General features: G+C 53.2%; 1 protein-coding gene across 3 annotated transcripts in view; it reads right to left on the minus strand.

Annotated features, from left to right (window-relative positions):
- Positions 1-230: 230 nt before the first annotated feature.
- The window catches only part of LOC147107219 (deformed epidermal autoregulatory factor 1 homolog), a 128,873-nt gene continuing 112,382 nt past the window's right edge, over positions 231-16,721 (minus strand). For 2 of the 3 annotated variants that reach the window (XM_086008425.1, XM_086008427.1), the window contains 2 exons: positions 3,613-3,702; positions 231-963 (listed from right to left, as the gene is read on the minus strand). In XM_086008425.1, the coding sequence (XP_085864551.1) occupies positions 859-963; positions 3,613-3,702 (195 nt within the window). In that variant the 3' untranslated portion in view covers positions 231-858. The remainder of the gene's footprint in view (positions 964-3,612; positions 3,703-16,721) is intronic. The other variant, XM_086008426.1, reaches the window with a different exon arrangement.

The raw sequence follows: 16,721 nt of genomic DNA on the forward strand, positions 1-16,721 counted from the left end.
TCTCGGAGCTGCAATCCTATCCCGTAAAAACCCAGAGTCAGGAGATCAGCATCACTAAATACACAATCATCCCACCAATGACACTCGGTCTAATCTCCACCCCCCCTCGACTGGACCAAACTCCCTCAGCCCCCCCCGACCCCAAACCGGACCAGAACCCCCCCACAATCGCCAGACCGCCCCCACTCGCCCGGACCAGAAACCCTCCCCCATCCCATGCCCCCGCCAGACCGACCCCCACTCCTCTTCATACGCAGCAGGTGGGTGAGATCCCTCAGACAGCACATACTCAGAACCAATCCTCCCCCTAATTTTTTTTAGGTGCGCAGTTCCTTTAACGGGCTGTGCGGCCCATTCAAATTTTCTCTGCCATTTGAAAAGCTGGTCCCGGACTACGCAGGACCTCCAGATAGCTGTGCGGCCTCAGTGGGACATTGCTCAGAATGTGTGCCCTGTGTGTGTGTGGTGCCAGTCGATGGGCAGTAACTCGGACACTGTATAAGACCAAGGAACAGTAAACAAATTAAGGAGAGGACAGGCAGCAGTGGCCGAGTTATGAGCCAAGGACCTGATTGTTGCTCAGCTCCCAACGTTGCTACAGGGCAGATTCTGCAGTCAGACAGCGAGTGGGCGATACTGTAGCTAATCTGTACCCACGGGTTCGCCACGCGTCCCTGGCCAACAGCACGCGCCGGCGAGCAGGCAGCAACCCTCGCTGAGACCACGAGTATCGAGCAATGAACGGTACAGCCTGCAGGGTAAGAGCTCGATGTCCTCGCAGCCTGGATCAGCCTCGAGCTGCAGGTCTCCATCATCCCGCTTGCTCTAGTCGATGTGTTGAAAACTCGGAGAGGACACTCAGACTTTAACTTTCTCCACATCGACCTCGGTCACCTGCACCTCCTCTGCCTGCACAGTGAGTGCTGTCGGCTGCCCACACACGTGCTGGTGGTCCTTCCAGTCCTAGCAAAAAATTGATGCAAAAACCCCTTTTTAAACAGCCACAAATCAATGGAGACAATCAGCAGTCTGACAAGCCTGACCGGACGCTCGGGGAATCACTTTATTCAGCTTTTATTGTACTGAAACAGGCAATGCCACTTGTTTAGTCTACGCTATTTAAAAAAAACACCTGCCACTATCTGAAGTCAGGAGGACAGTCTAGCTGGACTGTGTAGGTCAGACACAGACCATTCACCTCCTCTGCTGCCTTTATGGGTCCCGCAGGAAATGCAGCTGGGAATTTCACCACGGTTCCTACTGGACTACAGCACACAACCCTCTCCAGCTCAGTACTGACTGCCAAGCTCACTGGCTGAGGACAGCTCCTATAACAAATAGAAAATCGTCACACTGAAAAGTATCTAATGAAGTTGGGTCATGGCACATTGATGGGACAGTGTAGAGGGAGCTTTACTCTGTATCTAACCCGTGCTGTACCTGCCCTGGGAGTGTTTGATGGGACAGTGTAGAGGGAGCTTTACTCTGTATCTAACCCGTGCTGTACTTGCCCTGGGAGTGTTTGATGGGACAGTGTAGAGGGAGCTTTACTCTGTATCTAACCCGTGCTGTACCTGCCCTGGGAGTGTTTGATGGGACAGTGTAGAGGGAGCTTTACTCTGTATCTAACCCGTGCTGTACTTGCCCTGGGAGTGTTTGATGGGACAGTGTAGAGGGAGCTTTACTCTGTATCTAACCCGTGCTGTACCTGCCCTGGGAGTGTTTGATGGGACAGTGTAGAGGGAGCTTTACTCTGTATCTAACCCGTGCTGTACCTGCCCTGGGAGTGTTTGATGGGACAGTGTAGAGGGAGCTTTACTCTGTATCTAACCCGTGCTGTACCTGCCCTGGGAGTGTTTGATGGGACAGTGTAGAGGGAGCTTTACTCTGTATCGAACCCCGTGCTGTACCTGCCCTGGGAGTGTTTGATGGGACAGTGTAGAGGGAGCTTTACTCTGTATCTAACCCGTGCTGTACCTGCCCTGGGAGTGTTTGATGGGACAGTGTAGAGGGAGCTTTACTCTGTATCTAACCCGTGCTGTACCTGCCCTAGGAGTGTTTGATGGGACAGTGTAGAGGGAGCTTTACTCTGTATCTAACCCGTGCTGTACCTGCCCTGGGAGTGTTTGATGGGACAGTGTAGAGGGAGCTTTACTCTGTATCGAACCCGTGCTGCACCTGCCCTGGGAGTGTTTGATGGGACAGTGTAGAGGGAGCTTTACTCTGTATCGAACCCGTGCTGTACCTGCCCTGGGAGTGTTTGAAGGGGACAGTGTAGAGGGAGCTTTACTCTGTATCGAACCCGTGCTATACCTGCCCTGGGAGTGTTTGAAGGGGACAGTGTAGAGGGAGCTTTACTCTGTATCTAACCCGTGCTGTACCTGCCCTGGGAGTGTTAGATGGGACAGTGTAGAAGGAGCTTTACTCTGTATCGAACCCGTGCTATACTTGCCCTGGGAGTGTTTGAAGGGGACAGTGTAGAGGGAGCTTTACTCTGTATCTAACCCGTGCTGTACCTGCCCTGGGAGTGTTTGATGGGACAGTGTAGAGGGAGCTTTACTCTGTATCTAACCCGTGCTGTACCTGCCCTGGGAGTGTTAGATGGGACAGTGTAGAAGGAGCTTTACTCTGTATCTAACCCGTGCTGTACCTGTCCTGGGAGTGTGTGATGGGACAGTGTAGAGGGAGCTTTACTCTGTATCTAACCCGTGCTGACACTGTTACCATAATGTTTGTTGGATTAAAGAACAAACTCACTAAGTGTCAGCTGTGGCTCAGTGGTTAGCACTCTTGCCTGAGTCAGAAGGTTGTGGGTTGAAGTGCCACTTCATAAGAACATAAGAAATAGGAGCAGGAGTCGGCCATTCGGCCCCTCGAGCCTGCTCCGCCATTCAATAAGATCAGGGCTGATCTTCGACCTCAACTCCACTTTCCCGCCCGACCCCCATATCCCTTGATTCCCCGAGAGTCCAAAAATCTATCGATCTCAGCCTTGAATATACTCAATGACTCAGCATCCACAGCCCTCTGGGGCAGAGAATTCCAAAGATTCACAACCCTCCGAGTGAAGAAATTCCCCCTCATCTCGGTCTTAAATGGCCGACCCCTTATCCTGAGACTGTGCCCCCTAGTTCTAGACTCTCCAGCCAGGGGGAAACAACCTCTCAGCATCTACCCTGTCAATCCCCCTCAGAATCCAGTATGTTTCAATGAGATCACCTCCAGGGACTCAAGCACATAATCTAGGCTGACAGTCCCAGTGCGGTACTGAGGGAGCACTTCACTGTCTTTCGGATGAAACATTAAACCGATGCCCCGTCTGCTCTCTCAGGTGGATGTAAAAGATTTCATGGCACTATTGGAAGAAGTGCAGGGGAGTTCTCCCGGGTGTTCTGGCCAATATTTATCCTGCAATCAACATCGCTAAAACCAGATTATCTGGTCATTATCACATTGCTGTTTGTGGGAGCTTGCTGTGCGCAAATTGGCTGTCGTGTTCCCTACATTACAACAGTGACTCCATGTCAAAAAGTACTTCATTGGCTGTAAAGCGCTTCGGGACGTCCTGAGGTGGTGAAAGGCGCTATAGAAATGCGAGTCAGTCTTGCTCACCTTTCGCTGACAGAATGTTGAACAGTAATGAACCTTGTGACACCCGGTGCACTCATTCATCGCTTCACGCCCGCAGTTCACACAGGTTTGCTGTAAAGAATTGGTCAGGAAAAAGACGAGTTACAGATGCGCGTGGGAAGTTTTGCTTTATATGTTTGGTCCAAACCATTAACTGAATTTTAACAAAAAAGACCATTTTCTTTACGAGCATGTAAATGGAATGCAACGCAGAGAGAGATACAAACCGTGAAAAGCAACCCAGCCTCTTCAGAAAATGGCCAATTAAACACCATTGGGTAATTACACAGCGGGAGTCATTGTGGGTGAGCAGAAGGATCACACAGTACCCACGCATCAATCACTGCCAGTCCGCAGACTCATTCGCTGGACTCTCAGAGCGCTGCCCCTGACTCGAATTCTGTGTTAGAAACTGATTTTGCCAAATGCGCCACAACAACAAAGTGTATTTTACATTGAGTCTACAGCCCAGAAACAGGCCATTCGGCCCCACCGGTCCGTGCCGGTGTTTCTGCTCCACACGAGCCTCCTCCCACCCTCTCCATCTCACCCCATTACCATATCCCTCTATTCCTTTCTCCCTCGTGTGTTTATCCAGCTTCCCCTGACATTCTGAACACCACAAAAGAAAGGAAGCATTGAAAGGGCGATTTAAAGATGCCAATTTACATTTATGGGCTGCAGATATTTTGAAATGCTGAAGGCACAAGTTAGGATTGAGCTGATATCCTGTGAACCGCGAGTATAGGTCAGGATATCAGCAGTGGCTGACCACTGCTTTTGGATGTATTTCTGCCAATTCTCAGTCCTCCTCTGCTGAAGGTATGAACACACCAGGGCCGTAACTGTTGGTGTTTGTTGCCCCCAATCCAGCCACTGGCCCAGGAAACCGCTCCAGCCCCCGGCCCAGGAAACCGCTCCAGCCCCCGGCCCAGGTCACCGCTCCAGCCCCCGGCCCAGGTCACCGCTCCAGCCCCCGGCCCAGGTCACCGCTCCAGCCCCCGGCCCAGGTCACCGCTCCAGCCCCCGGCCCAGGAAACCACTCCAGCCCCCGGCCCAGGTCACCGCTCCAGCCCCCGGCCCAGGAAACCGCTCCAGCCCCTGGCCCAGGTCACCGCTCCAGCCCCTGGCCCAGGTCACCGCTCCAGCCCCTGGCCCAGGTCACCGCTCCAGCCCCTGGCCCAGGAAACCGCTCCAGCCCCCGGCCCAGGTCACCGCTCCAGCCCCCGGCCCAGGTCACCGCTCCAGCCCCCGGCCCAGGAGCCCCCGGCCCAGGTCACCGCTCCAGCCCCCGGCCCAGGTCACCGCTCCAGCCCCTGGCCCAGGTCACCGCTCCAGCCCCCGGCCCAGGAAACCGCTCCAGCCCCCGGCCCAGGTCACCGCTCCAGCCCCCGGCCCAGGTCACCGCTCCAGCCCCCGGCCCAGGAAACCGCTCCAGCCCCCGGCCCAGGTCACCGCTCCAGCCCCCGGCCCAGGTCACCGCTCCAGCCCCCGGCCCAGGTCACCGCTCCAGCCCCCGGCCCAGGTCACCGCTCCAGCCCCCGGCCCAGGTCACCGCTCCAGCCCCCGGCCCAGGTCACCGCTCCAGCCCCTGGCCCAGGTCACCGCTCCAGCCCCTGGCCCAGGTCACCGCTCCAGCCCCTGGCCCAGGTCACCGCTCCAGCCCCTGGCCCAGGTCACCGCTCCAGCCCCTGGCCCAGGTCACCGCTCCAGCCCCTGGCCCAGGTCACCGCTCCAGCCCCTGGGCCAGGTCACCTCTCCAGCCCCTGGCCCAGGTCACCGCTCCAGCCCCTGGCCCAGGAGACCGCTCCAGCCCCTGGCCCAGGAGACCGCTCCAGCCCCTGGCCCAGGTCACCGCTCCAGCCCCTGGCCCAGGTCACCGCTCCAGCCCCTGGGCCAGGTCACCTCTCCAGCCCCTGGCCCAGGTCACCTCTCCAGCCCCTGGCCCAGGTCAGCACTCCAGCCCCCGGCCCAGGTGACCACTCCCCGTGTGCGAGCCTCGACAGTGACCGCTGGCCGTACATTTCCCATGGAGGGGTTGGCGTAGCCGGCTCAGACCGGGAGAGGCCGGGCTCGGGGCCAGGCCATTCGGGGGTGATATCAGGAATCACTTCTTCACATGAAGGGGAGTGGAAATCTGCAACTCTCTACCCCAAGGCTGTGGATGCTGGGGGTTCATACAAATGTTCAAGACAGAGATGGATAGAGTTTTGTTGGGTAAGGGTACCCAGGGATATGGAGCTAAGGCAGGTCGACAGAGTTGAGGTGCTGATCAGCCAGGATCTGACTGAATGGTGGAACGGGCTCGAGGGGTTTATGGGAAGGCAGAGCTATCAGAGTCCTGTGAATTATCAGCACTACAATTCCAAACAAGCTCTTGTCCCATTGCTGATTTACTTCATTATCAGTAAAAGATACTCATGTGGCAAGTCAGGAATTTTATGAACGAATTCTGTGCATTACTGAGGGAACACTGCACTGTCGCAGGGACAGTACTGAGGGAGCGCTGCACTGTCGGAGGGGCAGTACTGAGGGAGCGCTGCACTGTCGGAGGGGCAATACTAAGGGATCCGCTGCACTGTCGGAGGGGCAGTACTAAGGGAGCGCCGCGCTGTCGGAGGGGCAGTACTAAGGGAGCGCTGCGCTGTCGGAGAGCCAGTACTGAGGGAACGCTGCGCTGTCGGAGGGGCAGTACTGAGGGAGCGCTGTGCTGTCGGAGGGGCAGTAGAGAGGGAGCGCTGCGCTGTCGGAAGGACAGTACTGAGGGAGCGCTGCGCTGTCGGAAGGACAGTACTGAGGGAGCGCTGCACTGTCGGAAGGACAGTACTGAGGGAGCGCTGCGCTGTCGGAGGGGCAGTACTGAGGGAGCGCTGCGCTGTCGGAGCGGCAGTACTGAGGGAGCGCTGCGCTGTCGGAGGGGCAGTACTAAGGGAGCACAGCACTGTTGGAGAGGCAGTACTGAGGGAACGCTGCGTTGTCGGAGGGGCGGTACTGAGGGAGCGCTACGCTGTCGGATGGGCTGTAGAGAGGGAGCGCTGTGCTGTCGGAGGGGCAGTAGAGAGGGAGCGCTGCGCTGTCGGAAGGACAGTACTGAGGGAGTGCTGCGCTGTCGGAAGGACAGTACTGAGGGAGCGCTGCACTGTCGGAAGGACAATACTGAGGGAGCGCTGCACTGTCGGAGGGGCAATACTGAGGAAGCGCTGCGCTGTCGGAGGGGCAGTACTGAGAGAGCGCCGCACTGTCGGAGGGGCAGTACTGAGGGAGCGCCGCACTGTCGGAGGGGCAGTACTGAGGGAGCGCCGCACTGTCGGAGGGGCAGTACTGAGGGAGCGCCGCACTGTCGGAGGGGCAGTACTGAGGGAGCGCCGCACTGTCGGAGGGGCAGTACTGAGGGAGTGCTGCACTGTCGGAGGGGCAGTACTGAGGGAGTGCTGCACTGTCGGAGGGGCAGTACTGAGGGAGTGCTGCACTGTCGGAGGGGCAGTACTGAGGGAGTGCCGCACTGTCGGAGGGGCAGTACTGAGGGAGTGCCGCACTGTCGGAGGGGCAGTACTGAGGGAGCGCCGCACTGTCGGAGGGGCAGTACTGAGGGAGTGCTGCACTGTCGGAGGGGCAGTACTGAGGGAGTGCTGCACTGTCGGAGGGGCAGTACTGAGGGAGCGCCGCACTGTCGGAGGGGCAGTACTGAGGGAGTGCTGCACTGTCGGAGGGGCAGTACTGAGGGAGTGCTGCACTGTCGGAGGGGCAGTACTGAGGGAGCGCCGCACTGTCGGAGGGGCAGTACTGAGGGAGTGCTGCACTGTCGGAGGGGCAGTACTGAGGGAGCGCCGCACTGTCGGAGGGGCAGTACTGAGGGAGCGCCGCACTGTCAGAGGGGCAGTACTGAGGGAGCGCCGCACTGTCGGAGGGGCAGTACTGAGGGAGCGCCGCACTGTCGGAGGGGCAGTACTGAGGGAGTGCTGCTCTGTCGGAGGGGCAGTACTGAGGGAGTGCTGCACTGTCGGAGGGGCAGTACTGAGGGAGTGCCGCACTGTCGGAGGGGCAGTACTGAGGGAGCGCCGCACTGTCAGAGGGGCAGTACTGAGGGAGCGCTGCACTGTCGGAGGGGCAGTACTGAGGGAGCGCCGCACTGTCGGAGGGGCAGTACTGAGGGAGTGCTGCTCTGTCGGAGGGGCAGTACTGAGGGAGTGCTGCTCTGTCGGAGGGGCAGTACTGAGGGAGTGCTGCACTGTCGGAGGGGCAGTACTGAGGGAGCGCCGCACTGTCGGAGGGGCAGTACTGAGGGAGCGCCGCACTGTCGGAGGGGCAGTACTGAGGGAGTGCTGCACTGTCGGAGGGGCAGTACTGAGGGAGTGCTGCACTGTCGGAGGGGCAGTACTGAGGGAGCGCCGCACTGTCGGAGGGGCAGTACTGAGGGAGTGCTGCTCTGTCAGAGGGGCAGTACTGAGGGAGTGCTGCTCTGTCGGAGGGGCAGTACTGAGGGAGTGCTGCACTGTCGGAGGGGCAGTACTGAGGGAGTGCTGCACTGTCGGAGGGGCAGTACTGAGTGAGCGCTGCACTGTCGGAGGGGCAGTACTGAGGGAGTGCTGCACTGTCGGAGGGGCAGTACTGAGGGAGCGCTGCACTGTCGGAGGGGCAGTACTGAGGGAGTGCTGCACTGTCGGAGGGGCAGTCCTTTGTGTGTCGTTACACCGAGGGCCCATCTGCCCTGTCAGGTAGATGTAAGAGTTCCCATGGCCTCGATTTGATGATGATCTGGGGAAGTCTCCCCGATGTATTATCCCTCTACCAAGATCACTAAAAAAGATTATTTTATCATTGATCTCATTGCTGCCGCGTTTCCTACATTACAACAGTGACTAAACTTCATTGGCTGTGAAGCGCTTTGGGACAGCCTGAGGTTGTGAAAGGCGCGGGAGAAATGCAAGTCTTTCTTTCTACTGGAGAAACACTGACCAGAAATTAAAGGCAGCTCTCAGCGAATTAGTGATAGATTGTTTCCTGTAAGTAATTTAATTAAAATTTCGAAGTAAATCAGAGGAGACTGGAGGCCCGGAGTTGTCCGCAGCAGCTGAGGGAGAAGTCACAAATCATTAACCAATCCTTTCTCTTCCAGACGCTCAGCTGCTCGCTGTGCGTTGCCAGCATTCTCTGTTTTTATTTCTACCTAAATATATCATTTTAATGAGTTAATTTCACAATGGTTCGGTTGCAGAGTACAGTCTCCACCATTTACAGCGGGCACGATAGTGTCAAGGCGATTTCCCCACGACACCCGGTAATGTTAGCACGATACAGGGTAGGTAGCATCGTGGTCACTGGGCTCGTAATCCTGAGGCCGGGACTAATGATCCGGAGACGGGAGTTCAAATCCCACCACGGCAACAGGGAATTTAAATTCAGCTAATTAAATAAATCTGGAATAAAAAGCTAGTGTCAGTAATGGTGACCATGAAACTATCAGATTGTCGTAAAAACCCGTCTGGTTCACTAATGTCCTTCAGGGAAGGAAATCTGCCGTCCTTACCCGGTCTGGCCTATATATGACTCCAGACCCACAGCAAAGTGGCTGACTATTAACTTCCCTCTGAAATGGCCTAGCAAGATTCTCAGTTGTACCGCTACAAAGGAGTACTTTCACCACACGGACTGCAGCGGTTCAAGAAGGCAGCTCACCGCCACCTTCTCGAGGGCAACTAGGGATGGGCAATAAATGCCGGCCTTGCCAGCGACGCCCAGATCCTAGGAAATAATAAAAAAACAAAATTCCCCACAATACACGGTGATATTAACACGAATTAAAAAGCAGAACCTCAAAGGTAATAATCTCTGGATTGTTACCTGAGCCACGCACAAACTCCCAAAGTGGTGTGGGAGGAAGGGGTTTCAGTTCATGGAGGACTGGCACCAGTACTGGGGAAAGAGGGATCTGTTCCATTGGGACGGGCTGGACTTAAACCAGGCTGGAGCCAGTGTCCTGGCGAACCAAATAACTAGGGCAGTAGACAGAGCTTTAAACTAATGAAGGGGGAGGGGGTGGGAGGGTTCAGGAAAGAGTAAATTTAAAAGCAGCAAGAGAAATGTCAAGGCTCTAGAGCAGAGTAGAGTTTGGGGTAAAAATAAGCAGAGTGGGTCAGGAAGGGACAGAGAGAGTAACAAAGGTAATAGGTGACAGAGCATCAGTGACAGAGATGTGGTTGCAAAGTGGCCAAGGTTGGGAACTAAATATTCCAGGATACTTAACTTTCAGAAGAGACAGGCAAAATGGAAAAGGAGGAGGGGCAGCCCTGATAATAAAGGATGGGGTAAAGACAGTAGAGAGAAAGGATCCTAGATCCGAAAATCAAGAAGCAGAATCAGTTTGGATAGAGCTAAAAAACAGCAAGGGGCAGAAAACATTGGTGGGAGTTGTTTATAGGCCCCAAACAGTAGTTGTAATGTAGGGCAGAGTATAAATCAGGAAATTAGAGGCGCATGTAACAAGGGTAATACAGTAATCGTGGGGGACTTTAATCTACATATAGACTGGGCAAACCAAATTTGCAGTAATAGTGTGGAGGACGAATTTATGGAATGTATGCAAGATAGTTTTCTAGATCAGTATGTTGAGGAACCAACTAGGGAACAGGCTATTTTAGATCTAGTATTGTACAATGAGAGAGGGTTAATTAATAACCTTGTAGTAAAGGGACCTTTAGGGAAGAGTGACCATAATATGATAGAATTTTATATTTTATATTGAGTTTGAAAGCAATTTAGTTAAATCTGAAACTATCTGAAAGGTAGATTGGGAAACTACATTAAAAGGTATGTAGTGGACGAGCAATGGCTAGCATTTGAAGAATTAATACATAATTTACAACAAATATACATTCCTTTAAGGCACAAAACCCCACAGGAAAAGTGGTCCAACTGTGGCTAACAAGAGAAATTAAAGATAGTATTAGATCAAAGGAAGAGGCTTATAATGTTGCCAAAAAGAGTAGTAAGCCTGAGGATTGGGAGAATTTTAGAATTCAGCAAAGGAGGACCAAGAAATTGATAAAGAAAGGGAAAATAGAATGAGAGTAAACTAGCGAGAGACATTAAAATAGCTTCTAAAGGTATGTAAAAAGGAAAAGATTAGCAAAAGTAAATGTGGGTCCCTTACAGGCCGAGACAGGAGAAATTATAAGCAACTGGCAGAGAAATTAAACAAATATTTTGGGCTGGATTTTACCAGCCCTGAGGAGGCGGGGTTGGAGGCGGGACTGCTGGGAAAATCAAAAAGAATGGGAGAGGGTCCCGAACCCGCTCCCAACCAATCTCCCCGGGAGTCGGGTCCCTGGTTTGCGCAGGGACCCGACTCCTAGCGGCGGGAAGAGGATTATAACCACTTAGCTGCCTGTTAACAGGTAGTTAAGAGGCTTTTTCCCATTTTGCGACTTCTGCTGCGGGCTTCCCGACGTCGGGGAACCCTGCCAGGGTAAGTGAGGCGTGCTGTGGGTCTGTTGTAATATTTGTGTATAGATGACAGCTGCAGGAGTAGTGTGAAGGATGCAATTGGACACTGGTGAGTGTCAGAGGTAAGGAAATGTTGGGAAAGTCATTTTTAGTGTGTTTTGATTTTTCTGTAGGTGACAAGCTTTGAAATGTTTGTGTGGCCTCACCTCATTGGGAGAAGTGACAGATCGCTTCTGTACCCTCACCTGCAGCTGCCATCTGTTTTATCCTAAGGAGAGAGTCATTGGAGAGCCTGGGTGAAAGGGCACACCTTTGTACAGTGTTTGTCAGTGTTTGACAGCACCTCAATGCTGTCATAACTGTCAAATCAGCTGTCAAAAATAAATGGTTCATGTCCCTTTAAGAAAACCAGCAGATGAAGAGTCATCAATTGATGTCATCTGACGCCGGCTTTCCCTTAATTGAACGTCAGGCCCACAGGGTGGGGCTTAACAAGGCCAATCAGGGAAAAATAGCGTCTGTGCGTCAGACGACGCTGGGGGCGGGACTAGAACCCGGAAGGCAGCAGTCCCACCCCCAACTCGTCTCGGTAAGTTAAAATCCAGCCCTTTGTGTCTGTCTTCACGGAAGAAGACGCAAAAAAACTTCCAGGAAATAGTAGAGAACCAAGGGTCGAGCGAGAATGAGGAACTGAAAGAAATTAGTACAGGAAACTTTGTGCTATCCGGCACCGACGGGACCGAGCTGTTGCCATTCCCTCAAAACTGCCGGACACACCAGCGTTAATGTTGAAGCATACGGAGCTTTTCATCTCCGTATCTGACAACAAACACTGTTGCTTAGCAACAGCTTCTAAACAGTCGGCCCGTACCTTGGAAGCGTCTCTGTAGCTTAGCAACAGCTTCAGAGAGACTTTGCAGAGCCTGACTGTTGAAAAAAAAAGCCACGAGAAGAAAAAAAACCTAACAAAATGGCTCCTGATTTTTGCCGGTGGCTCGAGCTTGCCGGACACTTAGCCTCCGGATAACACAAAGTTTCCTGTAATAGCAAAAATATAGTACTGGAGAAATTAATGGGATTGAAAGCCAATAAATCTCCTGGCCTACATCCTAGGGTTTTGAAAGAGGTGGCTAGAGAGATAGTGGATGCATTGGTTGTCATCTTCCAAAATTCCATAGATTCTAGAATAGTTCTGCGGATTAGAAGGTTGCAAATGTAACCCCACTATTTAAGAAAGGAGGGAGAGAGAAAACAGGGAACTACAGACCAGTTAGCCTGACATCAGTAGTGGGAAAATGCTAGAATCTATTATTAAGGACGTGGTAACAGGGCACTTAGAAAATAATAATAGGATTGGGCAGAGTCAACACGGATTTATGAAAGGGAAATCGTGTTTCACAAATCTGTGAAGAGTTTTTTGAGGTTGTAACTAGCAGAATAGATGAGGGGGAACCAGTGGATGTGGTGTATTTGGATTTTCAGAAGGCATTCGATAAGGTGCCACACAGGAGGTTATTAAACAAAACTAGGGCTCATGGGATTGGGGGTAATATACTAGCATGGATTGAGGATTGGTTAACGGACAGAAAACAGAGAGTAGGAACAAACGGGACATTTTCGGGTTGGCAGGCTGTAACTAGTGGGGTACCGCAAGGATCAGTGTTTGGACCTCAGCTATTCACAATCTACATCAGTGATTTGGATGAGGGGACCAAATGTAATATATCCAAGTTTGCTGATGATACAAAGCTGGGTGGGAATGTAAGTTGTGAGGAGGATGCAAGGAGGCTTCAAGGGGATATAGACAGGCTAAGTGAGTGGGCAAGAACATGGCAAATGGAATATAATGTGGAGAAATGTGAAGTTATCCACTTTGGTAGGAAAAACAGAAAAGCAGAGTATTTTTTAAACGGTGAGAGATTGGGAAATGTTGGTGTTCAGAGGGACCTGGGTGTCCTTGTACACGAATCACTGAAAGTTAACATGCAGGTACAGCAAGCAATTAGGAAAGCAAATGGTATGTTGGCCTTTATTACAAGAGGATTTGAGTATAAGAGTAAAGACGTCTTACTGCAATTATATAGGGCCCTGGTGAGACCACACCTGGAGTACTGTGTACAGTTTTGGTCTCCTTACCTAAGGAAGGATATACTTGCCATATAGGGAGTGCAACGAAGGTTCACCAGACTGGTTCCTGGGATGGGGGATTGTCCTTTGAGGAGATATTGAGTAGACTAGGCCTATATTCTATAGAGTTTAGAAGAATGAGAGGTGATCTCATTGAAACATACAGAATTCTTACAGGGCTTGACAGGGTAGATGCAGGGAGGATGTTTCCCCTGACTGGGGAGTCTAGAACCAGGGGTCACAGTCTCAGAATAAGGGGTCGGCCATTTAGGACTGAGATGAGGAGAAATTTCTTCACTCAGAGGGTGGTGAATCTTTGGAATTCTCTACCCCAGAGGGCTGTGGAGGCTCAGTCGTTGAGTATATTCAAGACTGAGATCAATAGATTTTTGGACTTTAGGGGAATCAAGGGATATGGGGATAGTGCAGGAAGGTGGAGTTGAGGTCGATGATCAGCCATGATCTTATTGAATGGCCGACTCCTGCTCCTATGTCTTATGTTCTTGTATCTTTATTTCTCTACGATACACATGATGTTAATGCGATTGCCCCATGATTTTTCTGCAAAATGCGCTGGACAATAAAACCAAAAAGCGAAGTAACCAACATATTTTTTTTAAAACAGTATGTCTCATTTAGCTGCTTGTTCACAGTTACATGCAGAATCTCATCACTCAGGTAATCGCACAATCCAGATGCAAACAGCTGATTGAAAATGCTCAAAAGACCCGACTTTGCCTGAAAGCAGCAGAGCTTTTTAAATGGGCAAGTAGGGGACGAAGCACGGGGCAGGTACGGGACGAGGCACGGGGCAAGTAGGGGACGAGGCACGGGGCAAGTAGGGGACGCGGCACGGGGCAAGTAGGGGACGCGGCACGGGGCAAGTAGGGGACGAGGCACGGGGCAAGTAGGGGACGAGGCACGGGGCAAGTAGGGGACGAGGCACGGGGCAAGTAGGGGACGAGGCACGGGGCAAGTATGGGACGAGGCACGGGGCAAGTAGGGGACGAGGCACGGGGCAAGTAGGGGACGAGGCACGGGGCAAGTAGGGGACGAGGCACGGGGCAAGAAGGGGACGAGGCACGGGGCAAGAAGGGGACGAGGCACGGGGCAAGAAGGGGACGAGGCACGGGGCAAGAAGGGGACGAGGCACGGGGCAAGTAGGGGACGAGGCACGGGGCAAGTAGGGGACGAGGCACGGGGCAAGTAGGGGACGAGGCACGGGGCAAGTAGGGGACGAGGCACGGGGCAAGTAGGGGACAAGGCACGGGGCAAGTAGGGGACGAGGCACGGGGCAAGTAGGGGACGAGGCACGGGGCAAGTAGGGGACGAAGCACGGGGCAAGTAGGGGACGAAGCACGGGGCAAGTAGGGGACGAAGCACGGGGCAAGTAGGGGACGAAGCACGGGGCAAGTAGGGGACGAAGCACGGGGCAAGTAGGGGACGAAGCACGGGGCAAGTAGGGGACGAAGCACGGGGCAAGTAGGGGACGAAGCACGGGGCAAGTAGGGGACGAAGCACGGGGCAAGTAGGGGACGAAGCACGGGGCAAGTAGGGGGCGAAGCACGGGGCAAGTAGGGGGCGAAGCACGGGGCAAGTAGGGGGCGAAGCACGGGGCAAGTACGGGGCAGCACGAGGCAAGTACGGGGCAGCACGAGGCAAGTACGGGGCAGCACGGGGCAAGTACGTGACGAAGCACTTAGTGAACTGCTGGAAATAGTCAGCCTGGTTAATGCGTTTTAAGCTGCGCCTTCTTTTTCCCTTGTCTGTTGTCTTTTAGTCTTTAATTTAGAGCAGAGGAGAATACTATAAACTTTAGTTAATTAATCTAATAAATAGAGGCATGGCAGGGCAGCTCAGCCCCGTGGAATGCACATCCTGTGCCATGTGGGGAGTCCTGGACACCTCCCGTGGTCTGGACGACCACATGTGCGGGAAGTGTCACCAGCTGCAGCAGCTCGAGCACCGGGTTATGGAGCTTGCGCGACGGCTGGAGTCACTGCGGTGCATCCGCGAGGCTGAGAACTTCGTGGATAGCACGTTTCAGGAGGTGGTCACCCCGCAGCTTAAGAGTGTGCAGGCAGAGAGGGAATGGGTGACCGCCAGACAGAAGAGGAGGACCGGGCAGGTAGTGCAGGAATCTCCTGAGTGCATCTCGCTCGCTAACCGGTTTTCAGTTCTGAGTACTGGTGAGGGCGATGGTTCCTCTGGGGAGTGCAGCCAGAGCCAAGTCCACGGCGCCACGGGTGGTTCAGCTGCACAATGAGGGAGGAAGAAGCGTGGAAGAGCAATAGTGGTCGGGGATTCAATAGTTAGGGGAATAGACAGGCGTTTCTGTGGCCACAGATGTGACTCTAAGATGGTATGTTGCCTCCCTGGTGCCAGGGTCAAAGAGGTCACTGAACTGCAGGACATTCTGAAGTGGGGAGGGTGATCAGCCAGAGATCGTGGCCCATATCGGTATCAACGACATAGGTAGAAAGAGGGATGAGGTCCTGCAGGCAGATTTTAGGGAGCTCGGAGAGAGATTAAAAAGCAGGACCTCAAAAGGTAGTAATCTCCGGATTACTCCCGGTGCCACATGCTAGTGAGTACAGAAATAGGAGGGGAGGGTAGAGCAGATGAATGCGTGGCTGGAGAGATGGTGCAGGAGGGTGGGCTTTAGATTCCTGAGGCATTGGGACTGTTTCTGGGGGAGGTGGAACCTGTACAGACCGGACAGATTGCACCTCAACAGAGCCGGGACCAATATCCTCGCGGGGGCGGGGGTGGGGGTGGTAGTTGCTAGTGCTGTTGGGGAGGGTTTAAACGCGCTTGGCAGGGGGTTGGGAACCTGAGAATGGATTCAGAAGGGAGAGAAGCAAAGCTGGAAATGGAGGGCAGAAAATTAGTAAGCGAGTTTGGAAGGCCGAGGAAACAAGGGAGTTTGGCGGCGCTAAATGGGATACACTTCAATACAAGGAGTCTAGGGAATAAAGCAGAGGAGCTGAGCCCACAGATAGACACGTGGGAGTCTGATATTATAGCTATTGCTGAGACATGGCTGAAAGAAGGGCAGGAATGGCAGCTCAACATTCCTGGTTACAGGATTTTCAGGCGAGATAGAGAGGGGGTTAAAAAAGGAGGGGGGGTCGCAGTATTGATTAAAGAGACAATTACAGCTGTGAGGAGGGATGATATGTTAGAAGGATTATCAAATGAGACCATATGGGTTGAACTAAAGTACAAAAAAGGGGCAATCACACTGCTGGGAGTGTACTATAGACCCCCAAACAGTCCGAGGGAGCTAGAAGAGCAAATATGTAGGCAAATTTCTGATAAGTGCAAAAACAATAGGGCAGTGATAGTGGGGGATTTCATGACCCCAATATTAACTGGGATACTAACAGTGTCAAAGGTATAGAGGGCACAGAATTCCTAAATTGCATTCTGGAGAATTTTTTTAGCCAATAAGTAGCAAGCCCAACAAGAGGGGGGGCAGTTCTGGATTTAGTTTTAGGGAATGAAGCTGGGCAGCATAA

The sequence above is a fragment of the Somniosus microcephalus genome, chromosome 15 (assembly GCF_052327205.1).
Source record: "Somniosus microcephalus isolate GS21.2 chromosome 15, FLI_Smic_1.0, whole genome shotgun sequence".
In the NCBI taxonomy this organism is placed as follows: domain Eukaryota; kingdom Metazoa; phylum Chordata; class Chondrichthyes; order Squaliformes; family Somniosidae; genus Somniosus; species Somniosus microcephalus.